Here is a 16,044-nt window from a genome sequence, read left to right on the forward strand (position 1 = left end):
CCATAGTGGGATTCGTAAATTTGCGGCCCGGAGTGGGGAAGGGGGTTTCTGGATTTCATTGGGTCAGGCCAGTGCCAATAAAGAAAATTAACCAATGGGCCGCTGTGAGTTCTTTATCGGCCGGACCGGCCAAAAAATAAAAAAGGCCTATTTATATCGGCGATTCGGCCCAAAAGTCCGTCGGCCTACCGGGAAAATGCCCGGTATGCCAGATGGCCAGTCCAGCCCTGGGCTGTTGTAAAATAACCACAGAAACATTGGTGCTTGGTTAATTATTTTACAGTTTCTACTACAAATCAACAGGCCTGTTGAAAACCGTTTACACAGCTCCACGAAGAATTGTGGAACACTTAGGCTACCTCTCTAATAACTGCATTAGGACCGGTCAGTCTTCACCCGGTGTCTCATCCAATTCAGCGGTAACCGAGGTAACTGCTGCACGCGTCATCTTTCTTTGACGAATCTGGCAGAATTGCTTGGAGCTGCACATTTTCAATTACAATGGGCCTACAGGTAGGCGGGTGGTTGTGATGAGCGATGGTGCGGTATTGCTCGGATTCAATTTTATATAGCAGCGCTTCCAGAAATAAGTTATTTTTTTAGAAAATCCCCCGTTTCAATATGAAGATAAAAAGGCAACAATTTTATTTCCAGATTCTTTTTGCAAGAGAGTCAAATCTAACAGAATTAAACTTAAAAAATAAGAGCCTCGTGTTGAAAGGGGATGAAAGCAGTGAATAACAATCCAAAATTCATGGTATACATAATAAAGTACGCTATGGCAGGGCGCAGGTGGATCCCTGGGGGAAGCGCAACAGCCCATTCCTTTGCTATGTAGAGTCTGAAGATGGAACAGCTACTGCTTCTTTCAGGTGGCTGTAAAGAGTGCAAACCAAAAGCCTTCAGCCATCCTGCCTCGCTGGCATTGTTTTAACCGAAATAAAACTTTTTTTTTTTTTTTTTGTCCTGTGTCATCACGTCAGCTGATTAAAAAAAAAACGTAGAATAAAAATGGTAAGGCGAACAAAACATGATTAAATAGGTTTAAGTAATTTTAGAGTTTTTAACCGATAAAGTAACCAAAACATTAAGAAACACAAGTCGACTAGATCACCAACTAGGCTACACCGGCGAAGGCAAGTGGGGTGGCTTAATGGCTCGGAGTTTTAATCACAAAGTTAGTGGTACAATCCGGCCCTGAGCAAGACACTGAACCCCCAGTTGCACCCCAGATGCTGTACAGTCAGCCATGTAGCATTATAAACAGTGTATACAGCATTAAAATGCGCCTGCCTGGGGGTGTATCGATAACATCTGCCTCTATGGATGTTGGTGCAGGAAAGGTTAACCCTCTCATTGAGCTCATGTTCTTTATGGAGAAGGAGAACCCGGAAATTAGTAGGGGAAAATGGCCATGGTCCCTTTTTACATAGAGCCTATACATATTTTAATGAGTGATAAAGAAGAGTTCATTTCTGCGCCATTATATTTATTCGTCCTTCAAATTGCACTGTTTTTCATACTTGAACACAACTGAATGGTGCATCAACACAAGCACTTGAACATTTTCAAAATGACCCCCCCGCCGCCCCAGCTAATGTCAGAGGAGCTCCAGTGGTTCGTAGAGATCGATGATGATGATGATGATTCTGCCGTTTGTCATTTTGCGCGTCAGAGCGGAGGAAAGAAGCAACAGCTGCAGTGACTGCAGCAGAAACACGCTCAGTGAGATCCCACTCAGCGCTCCCTGTCAGCTCCGCTAATAATTACAGGTAAGCTATTTGTATCTGCCTTTTATAATTGGTTTACTTCAGATTCCTTCTATTCTCCCTTTCTCTTCCTACGGGACAGTAACGAGTCAGGTACCTTTTTAATTAGGGGAAGCGATGATGTGAGAAAATGAAAGAGGAGGGTTAGAAGTTGAGCAAATAAAGCTGTAGGCTACTTCAGTATTACTGACGTCTTTTCCCCTCTGCCGTTAAGCAATATTTTTCCTATTCTGTATTAATTTAGGATCATGACTGTTTGTGTGGTCACTTTGCATGCCTACCTACAAGCTAAATAACGTGGTGTTTGGTCTTTTGTTGTGCGTAAATGTAAGTTGCGTGCCAGGGATATATACGGAACTGTTGCATGTTACAGGTGCCACTAACGACCATCACCTGCACTGCACATTGCGGCATGTTTAAAACACCAGCATAACAAATCGGACCAATAATTGTTTTTTTCTTCTCAGTTTTGACAGTTTAAATTCTAGTTGGAGATGCAAACGGAGAAGTAAGTCCGCGTCTACGGTAGCCGGGATAATTGCCTGTTTGTGCCTCCCGTCAGTCAGACTACGCTGTTCGTTATGTTCCACCAGCTGACGGATCAAACGACGAATGGCAGCTGTCAGGGACCCACCTCAGCATGCAATTACAGTGCTAATGGAGACGCGCTCCAGCTGCCCACTTTCTCCACCGCGGCCAAAGTCAGAGTCATCATCACCTTCACTCTGTGCGCTGTGTCAGCTGTGTGCAACTTGGTTGTGCTGTGGGCTGCCGGCAACGGCGGCAAGCGCAAGTCGCACGTCAGGATCCTCATAATGAACCTGACTGTGGCGGACCTGCTGGTGACTTTCATCGTGATGCCCGTGGACGCAGTGTGGAACATCACGGTACAGTGGCAGGCGGGAGATGTCGCCTGCAGACTGCTGATGTTCATGAAACTGGTGGCGATGTACTCCTGCGCTTTTGTAACTGTGGTCATTAGCTTGGATAGGCAGTCTGCAATTCTCAATCCTCTGGGCATCAGTGAGGCCAAAAGGAAAAGCAAAATCATGTTGACTGTGGCCTGGACAATGAGTGTAATCCTCTCGCTCCCTCAGGTAGGAGAAAACTCATTCTGTTTGCTTTGTCAATCCCCTCTCTACACTCATGAGGGTTCTTGTCAAGTGACAACTGCTGGTTGTACACCTCTCCCATCACATACTGGCTTCAAAAAGGCTATATAAACACTGCCAGTGTGATTTCCTCTAGCGAATCCATCTTTAGTTTTGCTGAGAAAGGGAGGTGAAGGTTAATTAAAGAATTGGTTAAGTCTGCAGGAGACATGATGAAAAACATCCAGGTAATCAAGGCCCAAAAACAAATCTTATGTAACCTGAAAAATGAAGTTGGCTCACTTAATCTGCAGGGCTGCATGCAATAATGTTTGTGAAAGACATAATAAAACATCTAAATAGATACACTTTGCTATTCGATATTCAGCGAAACATCTGTTGCGCCCATTAAATTAAGTTTTATTGTTAATTAAAATTAGAAGTTGTGGGAAGCTTCACATTACTCAACATTAGGTTATGATTTGCTCCAGCACATACAGTACAAGCACAAGCTCCAGGTCACTGGTTGCTGAACAACATTACTTGTAGTCTCGCTTTGCCAGATCTTCCCCCACAGCGCCGCGGAGGAGGGTCTGGCTAGTCCACACAGCATTCCTGGACAGGAGAAAAACGTGCTCTTGTTCATTGGCATTTCTTTAAACTAATCCCAATCGTCATGGGCGACTCTAAGCACCGGGAAGAGCCACGGTGCCGCTGCAAAATAGCCTCGGGAAGGAACTTGTTTTGGTGGAACGTGTACGTTCAAAAGTTGTTTCAGTCATGCAAAAGAAAACTCAGATTAGATAGTCTAGCTAGCTGTCTGGATTTACCCTGCAGAGATCTGAGGAGCAGTTAACCATAGTCCTCATAAATCCACCGCAGTTTAAAATTCCATTGTAGGATACGGCGTAGGGTCCGATCTACACGTACCCGTGCGTACCTATGGCGTGGATTTAACGCATGACCATAAATTGGGCTTTAGGAAGCAGGTTGGGGTGGTGGATGGGTCAAACACAGGACTTTATCACAGAAGATCTATTGTCATATGGTTTGGAAGACTTATTGAAGGCAAATCACATTTAATGGGTTTCCAAGAGAGTCCATATCTTGAAACGGTACTCTCTCTAAACCTAACCAAACCTTACCCACAGCAGTGTCACATCATTACACATATTTATTATTCAACAGCGAATGGTTTTGGAAGGCACAGAGAAATTATGTCATCTTGTCGATCTGTGTCGGATCAGAAAACATTTTTATTTGTCTGCCTGGAGGGCACATTTTGTCAATTAGGAGAACTTTGACATTAATTGAAGCAACGATTTTGAGAAATACTTTTCTTGCCGAGAGATGAAAATATTGACGTCTTCCGTTAATATGAAATTAAGATTTATTAATCCCTAATGGGGGAACTCATTTGCCACCAAATCAACTGGACATATTTACAGTACACTATGAATACACAGTACAATGAACCGCACAAGTAAGTCAGACGGTCAGTGAGACGGTCTATATCCTACGTTCCACTTCCGGGATTTCTCCAGTGCCACAGGAAATTCCGCCGGATGCATGTCTTTTCGCCGATGTCAGTTTCCTTCCGCTTTCTTTGTTAGAATTTTAAACTGCGGTGGATTTATATGGAGCTAGAACAGTCTCCAAGATAAATGCACACACTACATTCACACATGCACACACTACATTCACACATGCACACACTACATTCACACATGCACACACAGGATTCATACATGCACACACATGATTCATAAATACACACACAGGATACACAAATGCGCACAAAATTCACAAATACACCCACAAAATTTAAAAAGCACAGATTTACAAATGCATACAAAATTCACAAATGCACACAAAATTCATAAATGCACACACAATTCAGAAATGCAAACAAAATTTACAAATGCACACAAGATTCAGAAATGCACAGGATAAGATTCAGAAATGTATTTCTGATGCACACACAAATATATCTTGATTTACAAACTGCTTGCGGTCTGTGGACTTCTTTGCATTTGTGTGTGGATTTTGAGACTCCCCTGAAGTGGCTCAACACACAAATGCATTTTTTTAAACAGGGAATGATCTGCAACCAATCAGATATCTCCCTTGTTTTAGCCAATCACAAGAACGCACCCCACATGACATACGTCACGATTTGGGAGGTGCCTATGGCCTGAGCCGTCCACCATTTTGGCATACCTACACTATCGGTAACTAGGGCAACCATAGACTGTATAGGGGGCAACAGTGTGAGCGCTGCATTTCAAAACACTTTAAGAAATGGATGTGGAACTGTAAACTGGGCTATTTAATTTGTCTTGAGATGGAGAAAGTGAATCGGCGTCAGTTCGCTTGCAGGAGGAGAATATTCTGTCGGCAAGTTTCGCCACAATGTGCGAAGGTAGGTAACGTTACTGACACTGATAGGCTACCGTTTTCTCTTATTTATCCCATGTCAATGAATTAAAAACTTTTCAAACGTTCATGTTTGTACTTTGTAGTTGTCATAACATTTACCGGTAAGGAGAATTGCATTAATTAATCTAAATTACATTAAGCTTACAGTAGCTAACAGTTTACATTAGTTAGCTTGTAGTTTACTGCATGTATGTAACATTAGCTCATTGTCCAGTAGCTTCTAGCTTTCAAACAAATGCAGTGCAAAATATGATCAGCCATAACAAGGTAAACGCTACCAGCTAATGGAGGTTGCCACAGGTAGTATGATATGCAGTAAACTGCAAGTGAGAAAGGTTAAATGGTACTGTAAACACACAAGCTACAAGGCTACACCACCATAAGAGCTAGGTGTAGCTAAGTGTGTTAAATGATCAACAGTTAGTTAAGACCATGATAAATAAACTACACCACTACACATTTACATGAAGTACCTTAATGTTACAGTATGCTAAAATATACTTGTGATACCATTCTAATCTTACCAGGACAGGTTGGATAACTACTGGACTAACCTAAAGCTTTCTCTTTCTGTCTGCAGCCTGGAAGCAACACCATCATCGGCAGCTGAGTCTGATCGTCGCTTCATGTTGAATATACTTGTGTACAGTATATAGGTTTGAATAAATGTTATAAAAAAGATATACCTAACTAGTTATTACAACAGGTAGCATCTGAGTATAGTTATTCAGCTAGAAGTTTCCTGTCTCCAGGTCACAATTTGATGGAAAGATAGACATTGAAAAACTGTGTGTGTGTGTGTGTGTGTGTGTGTGTGTGTGTGTGTGTGTGTGTGTGTGTGTGTGTGTGTGTGTGTGTGTGTGTGTGTGTGTGTGTGTACATATATACACACACACACAAGCCACAGACAAATCAGTTAATTTGATGCATTTATTTTTTGAATGGCAATCTCTAATATAGCAAATAATCTATTCAACATCTTTATTTGGCCTCTGCCTCCCTGCTTGTCTTTTGCTTTCCCTCTCCTCATCTCTCCCTTCTGGTGATGCTAGTGCAGCCTCCGTTTGTTCCTTAGTCCCTGTTAAAAGACAGCAGCAAACACAAGACAAATGTTTACCGTTATGAATGCTCGTCACATGGGAAACTACTTATACATTTTAGCTTTCATTTAATGTTGCTAGTGAAGTAAACAAGGTGCAGCTTTACCTCCCATCCTGCAGCTACAACTGATAAACACACATTTCTAAGTCACTGCTAACGTTATACAGTAACCGCTTATAAAAAGAGATGAAAATGCCACCGTACATTAAACTTTACAAACACAAATGGCACGAAAGACAGCGACCCAGCTAACAGCCTTGTGTTAAATGATTAGCATGGGTGTATTCACTTATGCTTAGCAAGCACTGTAGTTAGCTAGCAGGCTAGGCAACAACGTTAGCTAGGTGCACTTCGTGGCTTTAAGAGCCGACAACATAAACACATTTTAAGAGAACTTACCCGAATGAATATGCAGCGAACACTCCTATCGACTGGGAGATTAGGTCGAAAGTAAAGTCCTTTCTTCTAATTGCAGCCACCCGATAAATCCGACGTCTCTAGAATAAAGACCTCCGCAACTAGATAGATAGATAGATAGATAGATAGATAGATAGATAGACCCCGTTGCTCTGGACGGAGACCAGTGAAGGCTATTAGAAGCACTTTTGCGGTGATCTCTTGCTTTACTGCGCAGCTTCTCCTGTACTATACGGTAATTCCTCTACTGTGCGACAGTAAGTCACTTGGTTATGACACAATCGTTAGCCTATTTTTTACAAAAACGTCTGCTACGGAGCCATAACGTGAGGTACAAGGTAATGGAGCCTTATACATTGTCGTGTTTCTTCAGAAATAAACAATGGACAAATAGTCTTTAAATGCTTCAGATGTAAAGTTATTCGCAGTCAAGTGACGTAAAAAAAAAAATGGCGGTCAGTGGAATGCTAACAGGAGGTGATACCTTTTGTAGCAACAAAATGGCGCCATAGGAGTTCTGAAGCGAAGCTTACCCCCTTGTCCGCAACCAACATAAACAATGAACATGAGCAGTTCAAAATGGAGGAAGGGGATCTCTGGGGGCGGGGCACTATACCGTGACAACACCTCATTCTCAATTGGCTAATAAGTAAACAATCCCCCACGTGGGGTGCGTTCTTGTGATTGGCTAAAACAAAGGAGATATCTGATTGGTTGCAGATCATTCCCTGTTTTAAAAAATGCATTTGTGTGTTGAGCCACGTCAGGGGAGCAATGAAGTTCAGACTGCAAGCAATTTGTAAATCAAGATATATTTGTGTGTGCATCAGAAATACATTTCTGAATCTTGTCCTGTGCATTTCTGAATCTTGTGTGCATTTGTAAATTTTGTGTGTATTTGTGAATTTTGTGCGCATTTGTGGATCCTGTGTGTATTTATGAATCATGTGTGTGCATGTATGAATTCTGTGTGTGCATATGGGAATGTAGTGTGTGAGACAGCTAGCTAGACTATCTGTCCAATCGGAGTTCTTTTGCATGACCAAAACAACTTTTGAACATACATGTTCCACCAAAACAAGTTCCTTCCCGAGGCTATTTTGCAACAGCTCCGTGCGGAGCTTAGCGCTACCCATGACGGTTGTGATTGGTTTAAAGAAATGCCAATAAACCAGTGCATGTGTAAAGGGTGCGTGGATAAAATGGTGTACGGGGGCCGACAACGCCACCTAGGTTTTGGCTGAGGCCTAGGAACTCTAAAAACTACAAAGACTCCAGTTAAAGATAAAAGATTAGCACAGGTTCTTTATATTGGGGGGGGGGAGGGCAGTTAAAACCAGTGGTTTAAAACAGTGAGTGCAAACCAGTTTGGGGAATAACAATTTATAAAAAAATAAATAAAAAAACAATACAAATTCCTCAAAAGAATTTAAAAGCAAAAGCAAAACCAACTAAAATCAAGCTAAAATGGTACAGCAGAACAGGAGTGGGAGGTTAAAATGTCCACAGGTCTCCGCTGGCAACCAGCTTCGTTGTCGTTTTGGCTCCTCTCCTTGGGCATAGCCTGTAAAGGAGAACTCAAGGCCAGTCAAACATCCTTAAAAAGTGCCACAGTACTTAGTGTGTACACTACACACCAAACAAACACCGGTCTTAAAGGAGACTTGCGCGGAAGGGAGAAGTTTCACCTTCTCCCACTGTTGCAGCTAGCGATCGGTGTTTGAGGTTTCTCGGTGTCTGTCTTCTCTTCTGCCTGTTCCGTTCCGTCTGTTGTGCTCTGCGTCCTCCCCCGTGTGCTCTCATTCTCTCCATGTCCTCCTTCACGTTACCAGTGTCGTCCACCTTTTTCCCATGTGCTTCTTTGCTGCTCTCTATTGCTGTTCTGCCCTTTTTTATGTCTAAAAACCAATTAACCCATCCTCTGGCTCCCAAGTGCAAGTCCTTAAATCCTGATTACTACATGTCCACTGGCGGAAGTAAAACCAACATTAAAACACACACCACACATTTCAAAATAAAACCCTGCAATATAAAAGATGGAAACACAGCAAATAGTAAAAACACAGCAAATCCAAGTAAAAGCATGCTTAAATGAAACCAACTTCGGCCCCGTGACACATGTTTTTCTCCCATCCCGAAACGTGTGAACTAGCCAGACCCTCCTCTGCAGCGGTGGAGGAATGTCTGGCAAAGCAAGACTTTTTGTAACAGCTGAAAGGTACTACATCTAAAGATCACATCTAAAAGCGTTCATTTAACATTTGACTGCTGCTGGAACAAAAGACCCTCTGAGTCATCCTTAATCGCTCACTGAATGAGCGTCTGTAAAAATACTGTGTAATTGATGTCCTTCAAAATACAAAAATGTTTTTTTGACCCTTGATCTCTTTTCTACAGTAACCCAATGAGTCAATCTTTTTTGAGCATCTTATTCGTTTTTTTTTTTCAATCAGCTAAAGTGCTGCTGCCCCTCAACCCCCATCCCACCACCCCAGCAGAGCACATCATAACAGAGATTTAAGATTCCCTGATAGGAAACATGAAGAAGCTTCTTGTTATCAAATGATCTAAGTTTCCTCAAGAAGACCTGACAGAGCCTTCTTGAATTCAACATCAGTGTTTTTTTGGTTTTGTTTCTTAGGTGGCTGCTAGTGTTAGGCCTAACTTTGTATTTAGCATGAAGATTAAAAACAAAATCTGCACACTTCTGATTTTATACAGATTAAATAAAGAATTGTGTTAATTAGTGAGCTGAAGAGGTGCAGATTATTGTTGTTTTTGTATTACTTTGGACCGTGCCAAGCTAGCTGTTTCCCTGTCTTTATGCTAAACTGACTTGACTGTATGCAGACTGAGTCAAGGAGATGTGTCCTCCTTGGCTACTAGCAACTGTGTGGAGGCGCTTGCGCGATCACGGAAATCTTGTATCATGTGGATGCGCCGACAGTTTTGTTATTACTTAGAATGAGAGCCCTTTTTTATAAAATAAGAAATGGAGAGAGATGCCTCATAAATTGTTGACATGAAAGGTAAAGTTAAGTCCAACTGAGAGCCGTGTGTGCATTAAAGGACAAAAATAAATAAATCAACCGGCTTGGTGGGATCAGTTATCAATCCATCTATTCAAGTCAAATCAATTGGCGTCACATTCACAGATAGGAAATGGGAAGAAAGTTTGCCCAAAATTGAAAACAAGATGCCTTTGAAACAACAAACTTGTATTTTTATTTTATTTATTTTTGACTGTTATTCATATTCTTATTCAGTTAATTTTTGCTTTTCCTGACTGCAAATATTTACAGGGTAAAACAAGTGTCCTCTTTCTCCTCATATTGGCCCTCATTTATCAACCTAACGTAGAAACCAGCGCAGATATGAGCGGAGAAATCATTTTATGACTGGCTTCACGTGTGATTCATGAAACGTTTGTCACACCAATCAAAACATAATGGTTGTACATTGATAAATGCAGCGGCTGGAAACGATCGTCCTTTAAAAATCACGCCCCTATATATTCTCGGTTTTGAGGCCTCGCCCCTACAATTTACGACATGGCAAGACGTAATCCGGCTAAGAAGCGGCACTTTTCAGAGGTGGAGATTGAAACCCTGATCTCAGGTTCATTTGCACTAACGTGTGTACTATTTAGCAGCCTGAAAACTGGTATTAAAGGCTGTAGAAAGAATGCGAAATGGAAAGAGATCACTGATGCGGTCAACAGTGTTGCCATAGTAAATCGGACTCCAGCTGAAGTTTATTTAATTTATACATCCTTGACATAAGTATGCTATAGTCCTAATAGTAATATACATGCTTATATTGCAATCTCTTAGGCCTACATGGTGTACCGATATTTAAATAAACACACCGTAGTGGAATTTATGTAGTGTCTTTTTTATTTTACTCGTGTTTTTTCATAAGTCAGAGCCAGGCAACAGCTGTGGGAGAGTCCTATGCCCCCCGCCGCCCCAGCTAATGTCAGAGGAGCTCCAGTGGTTCGTAGAGATCGATGATGATGATGATTAGTGATGCACCGAAATGAAAATTCTTGGCCGAAACCGAAAACCGAAAAAAGAGGAAACCAAGACCGAAAACCGAAACCGAAACACCGAAAGAAATTAAGCCAATTATTAGTACCATTGCATTTATGGCTATGACTGTGTACTAACTTTACTAAAATCAAGGCATTGCAATTGTATAAATTAATATTAAAGTTTAATTAAAAAAATATCTAGCAGAAATATGGCTACAATCTGATAGTCACATACAGTATACAGTAGCCTAAGAACAGAATAGCTTACCTATTGTTATTATTATTATTATTATTATTATTATTATTATTATTAATTGAAGCACTTTCTTGCAGGATTTCACTGAACATATCAGACAACGAGGGTGCATGCCCCTCATCTGGTGCAGCGAGACAAGTCTTTTTTTCTGCGCTCTGATCTCCTCCTGCGCTGGGCGCTGCTCCGTCTCCGTCTCCACGCAGGTTCTCCGCATCCATCGCGGCCTGGATCATTTCTCGTGCGCTCTGCTTTATTTCCGCATCCAAGTAATGGTCTTTATAACGCGGATCAAGTACAGTCGCGATGAAGTGCAGAGGATCCGAACAGATCTCAGTGAAACGTGTGCTGACAGACTCTAAGAGCGTACTTTTCATTGTTTTCACTCCGTGGTCCGTCTCAACCTCGTTGCTTAGGAGACGCTTTGCAGGTGGAACGGATCGGGTACTGACACACGTGCAGGTCGCGTTTTCTGTTTGCGTCATCACAACATTTTCGGCCGTATTGTTTCGGTGATAAAGGTATTTCGGCCGAAAACCGAAAATGCCCTTTTGGGCCATTTTCGGCCGAAAATTTTCGGTGGCCGAATATTCGGTGCATCCCTAATGATGATGATTCTGCCGTTTGTCATTTTGCGCGTCAGAGCGGACTGGACCACCACCCCGACCCTGTCTCCTGACTGCAGAGGGGCTGGAAAAACGAGCCGAAATATGTCGGTCAATGGCAGAAATAAATCGTTCACTTGTGGCCATTAACGACACTTTAAAAGAGAAACTAAAACCTGAAGAATAAATAAAAATGTTGCGCATTGTCATGTGTATCATTGCCAAACCTAATACTATACCTTTTTAAAAGCGAGGAATAATATCCTGTCTCCTTCATATAGCCCCCCAGTTGGGGCTGTGCTGGATACTGCTCTCGGGGCATTGGGTCATCTGGCTCAATCGCTACATTTATGGCCCCCTGTTTTCCTGCGCGATGTTGCAGACTTTTTCTGCCATGTAGCCTATAGTAGGGTCTGTAGTGTTAAAGGCTTTGATATGACAGGATGTGATATAGCCTAGGGGGAGGGGCTGTAAAAGGGAGTAACGGAAATAAAGGCACGATGCTTGGCACTCGTCGGAAATCTCTCTCTGTGTGCTTATTTGTTAAGTTAGAATCACTTAACTCGACATGGTGTCAGAAGTACTTCAGTTACTAAGTCGGGTACACATGAGACTCGTTTTACGAATTAATTGGGGGGAACTCACGTGAATTTTAGTAGGTCAGTGGGTCTGAAGTTTAGCTAGCTTGCAACGCTAACGTGGCTCGTGGCTGATTGGAATTGGAGCGATTCCAGATTCCCCCACCACCCAAGTTCGATTTCACAAAACCAGAAGAGTGGCCCAAATGGATACGAAGGTTTGAGAGATTTCGGATTGCATCGGGCCTAGAGCTGCAGCCGGATGAAAACCAGGTGAACACTTTACTTTATACTATGGGGGACGAGGCGGAAGATATTGTGACTTCACTTCACATGACGGAAGAGGAGGCAAACGCTTACGACACTGTCAAAGATAAGCTTGAGAGGCATTTCGTGGTGAGGAGAAATGTTATTTTTGAGCGGGCCAAATTCAATCAGAGACAGCAGGAACAAGGGGAGACAGTGGATAGTTTTATCACTGCACTTCACTGCTTGTCAGAGCGCTGCGGCTACGGACAGCTACACAACGAAATGATCCGAGATAGACTGGTTGTGGGCTTGCGCGATAAAAAACTGTCAGAGCAACTGCAGCTGGATGCGGAGCTTACGTTGGAGAGAGCTGTGACGCGCGCGCGTCAGAGTGAAAGTGTGAAAAAACAACAGGACCTGTTGAAGAGTAACTTTAAAGCAGAAACTACAGACGTGGACAGCATTCAAACAAAATACAAATTTGATAAAGGCAAGGAAAGAAACGCGAAAATGCAGGCTAAAACGTATTATAAAAGCACTTATCAGAGACAGCCAGGTAACCAGACACGGTGCATGTGGTGTGGTAGAACACCAGCACACAACAAAAACCAATGCCCAGCTAGAGATGTAGCATGCAACTCGTGTCAGAAAAAAGGTCACTATGCAAAAGTGTGCATGTCAGGGGCTCTCAACGAAGTTAACACAGCAGTGGCAGATGAGGAGGGAATAGCTTTCCTAGCGCCAAAGTATTCTCAAAAATCGACGCAAACTCAGGGTTTTGGCAGATTCCCCTTGCCAAGGAGTCTGCCCTGCTCACAACGTTCTTCACTCCCTTTGGGAGGTTTTGTTTTAACCGCCTCTGCTTCGGCATATCCTCAGCTCCGGAACACTACCAGAAGAGAATGTCCCAGATACTGGAGGGACTCGACGGTGCCCTGTGCCAAATGGACGACGTGCTCGTGTATGGAGACACACAGGCCCAGCATGACACACGACTATTTGCAGTGCTGGGGAGGTTGCAGGAGGCAGGCGTCACGCTGAGAGCTGAGAAATGTGAATTCTCAAAAAACCATGTCAAATTTCTCGGACAGATCGTAGATGCAGCCGGCGTGAGAGCAGATCCAAACAAAAACGAGGGCAGTGACAGACATGGAGGAACCTGAGGACGCGAGCGGAGTGAGACGATTTCTTGGAATGGTGAATCACCTGGGAAAATACTTACCTCATCTGTCAGAAAAGACACAGCCACTCCGGGACCTGTTAAAGAAGCAAAACGTGTTTCGGTGGGGGCACGATCAACAAAGAGCATTTGACGGCATCAAAGAGGAGCTGAGCACACGACCAGGGCTGGCGCTCTACAACGCAAGGGCGGAAACTGTTGTCTCAGCTGACGCGTCATCATTTGGACTGGGAGCTGTGCTACTCCAGAGACAGGAGGATGTCCACCTTAAGCCAGTTGCATATAGCTCTAGAGCACTCGCAGAGGCTGAGAAAAGGAATGCACAGATAGAGAAAGAGGCTTTGGCAATCACATGGGCGTGCAAGCGCTTCTCAGACTTCCTGGTGGGCATCACGTTCCACGTTGAAACGGACCACAAGCCTCTGGTTCCGTTACTAGGCTCCAAAAGCCTAGATGAGCTCCCACCACGCATTCAGAGACTCAGAATGAGACTGATGGCTTTCAGCTTCTCCATCTCACATGTGGCCGGTAAGAAGTTGGCCACGGCGGATGTGCTGTCAAGGGCGCCGTTGCGAGACAGAGGGCAGCCAGAGCAGGAAGAGGAAATCAACCTGTATGTACACATGATAATGTCGACCTTACCAGCTACAGAAAAGAGACTACAAGAAATAAGAGAATACCAAGAACTGGACGAAATCCTGAGCCAAGTAAAGAAATACTGTGCTGAGGGCTGGCCAGACAGGTCCACAATAGACAGAGCTTACCTACCGTATGCTCATGTCAAGGATGAGCTATCTGTGGAAAACGGCTTATTACTGAAGGGATGTAGGCTAGTTATTCCCAAGCTGCTACAGACAGACATCCTGCAGAAACTGCACGGAGGACACCAAGGTATAGCAAAGTGTCGTGAAAGAGCCAAACAATCTGTCTGGTGGCCGGGACCGTGTACACAGCTTCAGAAAGTGGTTGAGGGCTGCGACACATGTGCAAAAGAAAGAATCAACCCCAAAGAGCCACTGCTGCCCACGGCATTCCCTGATAGGCCATGGGCAAAGGTGGGTGCTGACTTGTTTCAGTGGAACGATAACCAGTGGTAGACTACTTTTCCCGTTTCATTGAGGTAGCTAAACTCACATCAACCACCTCATTAGCAGTAGTGGAACATTGCAAGTCTGTCTTCGCCCGGCATGGCATACCATCCGAGGTCATAACCGATAATGGACCCCAGTTCTCGTCTGAATACTTCACTCAGTTTGCAGCACAGTGGGGGTTCACACACGTTACGTCCAGCCCCTAGATATGCTCAGAGCAATGGAGAGGCAGAGCGTGCTGTGCGGACAGTTAAAGGTCTCCTACAGAAAGGACAAGACCCGTATCTGGCACTCATGGCTTACAGGGCCACACCACTCGCCAACGGGTACAGTCCAGCACAGCTGTCTATGGGCCGGCAGCTCAGGACAACAGTCCCGGTCACTCTGTCATCTCTCAACCCAGGCTGGATGGACATAACCAAACTCAAAGAGGTGGAACAGAGGAAAAGACAGAGAATGAGCTGGAACTTCAACAAAAGACACAGAGCTCATCATCTCAAAAGTCTGACACCAGGCGACCATGTCTGGGTAAAGGACTCAAAGGAGAAGGGGACAGTGATAAGACAGGCGGAAGCACCAAGGTCATACATCATTGACACTCCCAGAGGGAATCTGCGCCGTAACCGAAACCACCTTGTCTCTACGCCAGTGGCACCAACAGAGCAAGCCATCCTGCCAGAACATCCTACCAGACCATCCCACCAGACCACCTTACCAGAGCCAGAGCAACTTACTGGTCAGCCAGTGGGGCCAGTTCATGCAGAGCAGGGCTCAGTTCAACCATGCAGTCCTGAGCCTCCGGCACGCTACCCTGTAAGAGAGAGACAGCCTCCAGGGTACCTGAAAGACTTTGTGGCTAAATAGTAGGTACCCCTGGTGAAACTGAGTGATTTCTACGGGGCAGAATAAACCCCCACACTCAGTAGAAGGATTGGGCAGTCTACCCCACCTTCTTAGTTCAGATGTTCAGTTAATGTTCACATGCTTATTGTTCATAAGACACAGTTGAGTATTACTTAACAGTTAACTGGTGATATAGTCGGTTACAGTATAGAGGTGCTAGTTTTATCTGTCATATATCAGTACAACTGATCTTAGAAAGGGGGATGTAGTGTTAAAGGCTTTGATATGACAGGATGTGATATAGCCTAGGGGGAGGGGCTGTAAAAGGGAGTAACGGAAATAAAGGCACGATGCTTGGCACTCGTCGGAAATCTCTCTCTGTGTGCTTATTTGTT

At 43.8% G+C, this 16,044-nt stretch overlaps 1 protein-coding gene across 1 annotated transcript in view; it reads left to right on the forward strand.

The window, feature by feature from the left end:
- The first annotated feature begins 1,573 nt into the window (after positions 1-1,573).
- gnrhr4 (gonadotropin releasing hormone receptor 4) overlaps positions 1,574-16,044 on the forward strand; it is a 32,491-nt gene continuing 18,020 nt past the window's right edge. The window contains exons 1-2 of the mRNA XM_039808186.1: positions 1,574-1,701; positions 2,299-2,866. Coding sequence (XP_039664120.1) covers positions 1,574-1,701; positions 2,299-2,866 — 696 coding nt within the window. The remainder of the gene's footprint in view (positions 1,702-2,298; positions 2,867-16,044) is intronic.

This window comes from Perca fluviatilis, chromosome 8, assembly GCF_010015445.1.
Source record: "Perca fluviatilis chromosome 8, GENO_Pfluv_1.0, whole genome shotgun sequence".
Classification (NCBI taxonomy): Eukaryota; Metazoa; Chordata; class Actinopteri; order Perciformes; family Percidae; genus Perca; species Perca fluviatilis.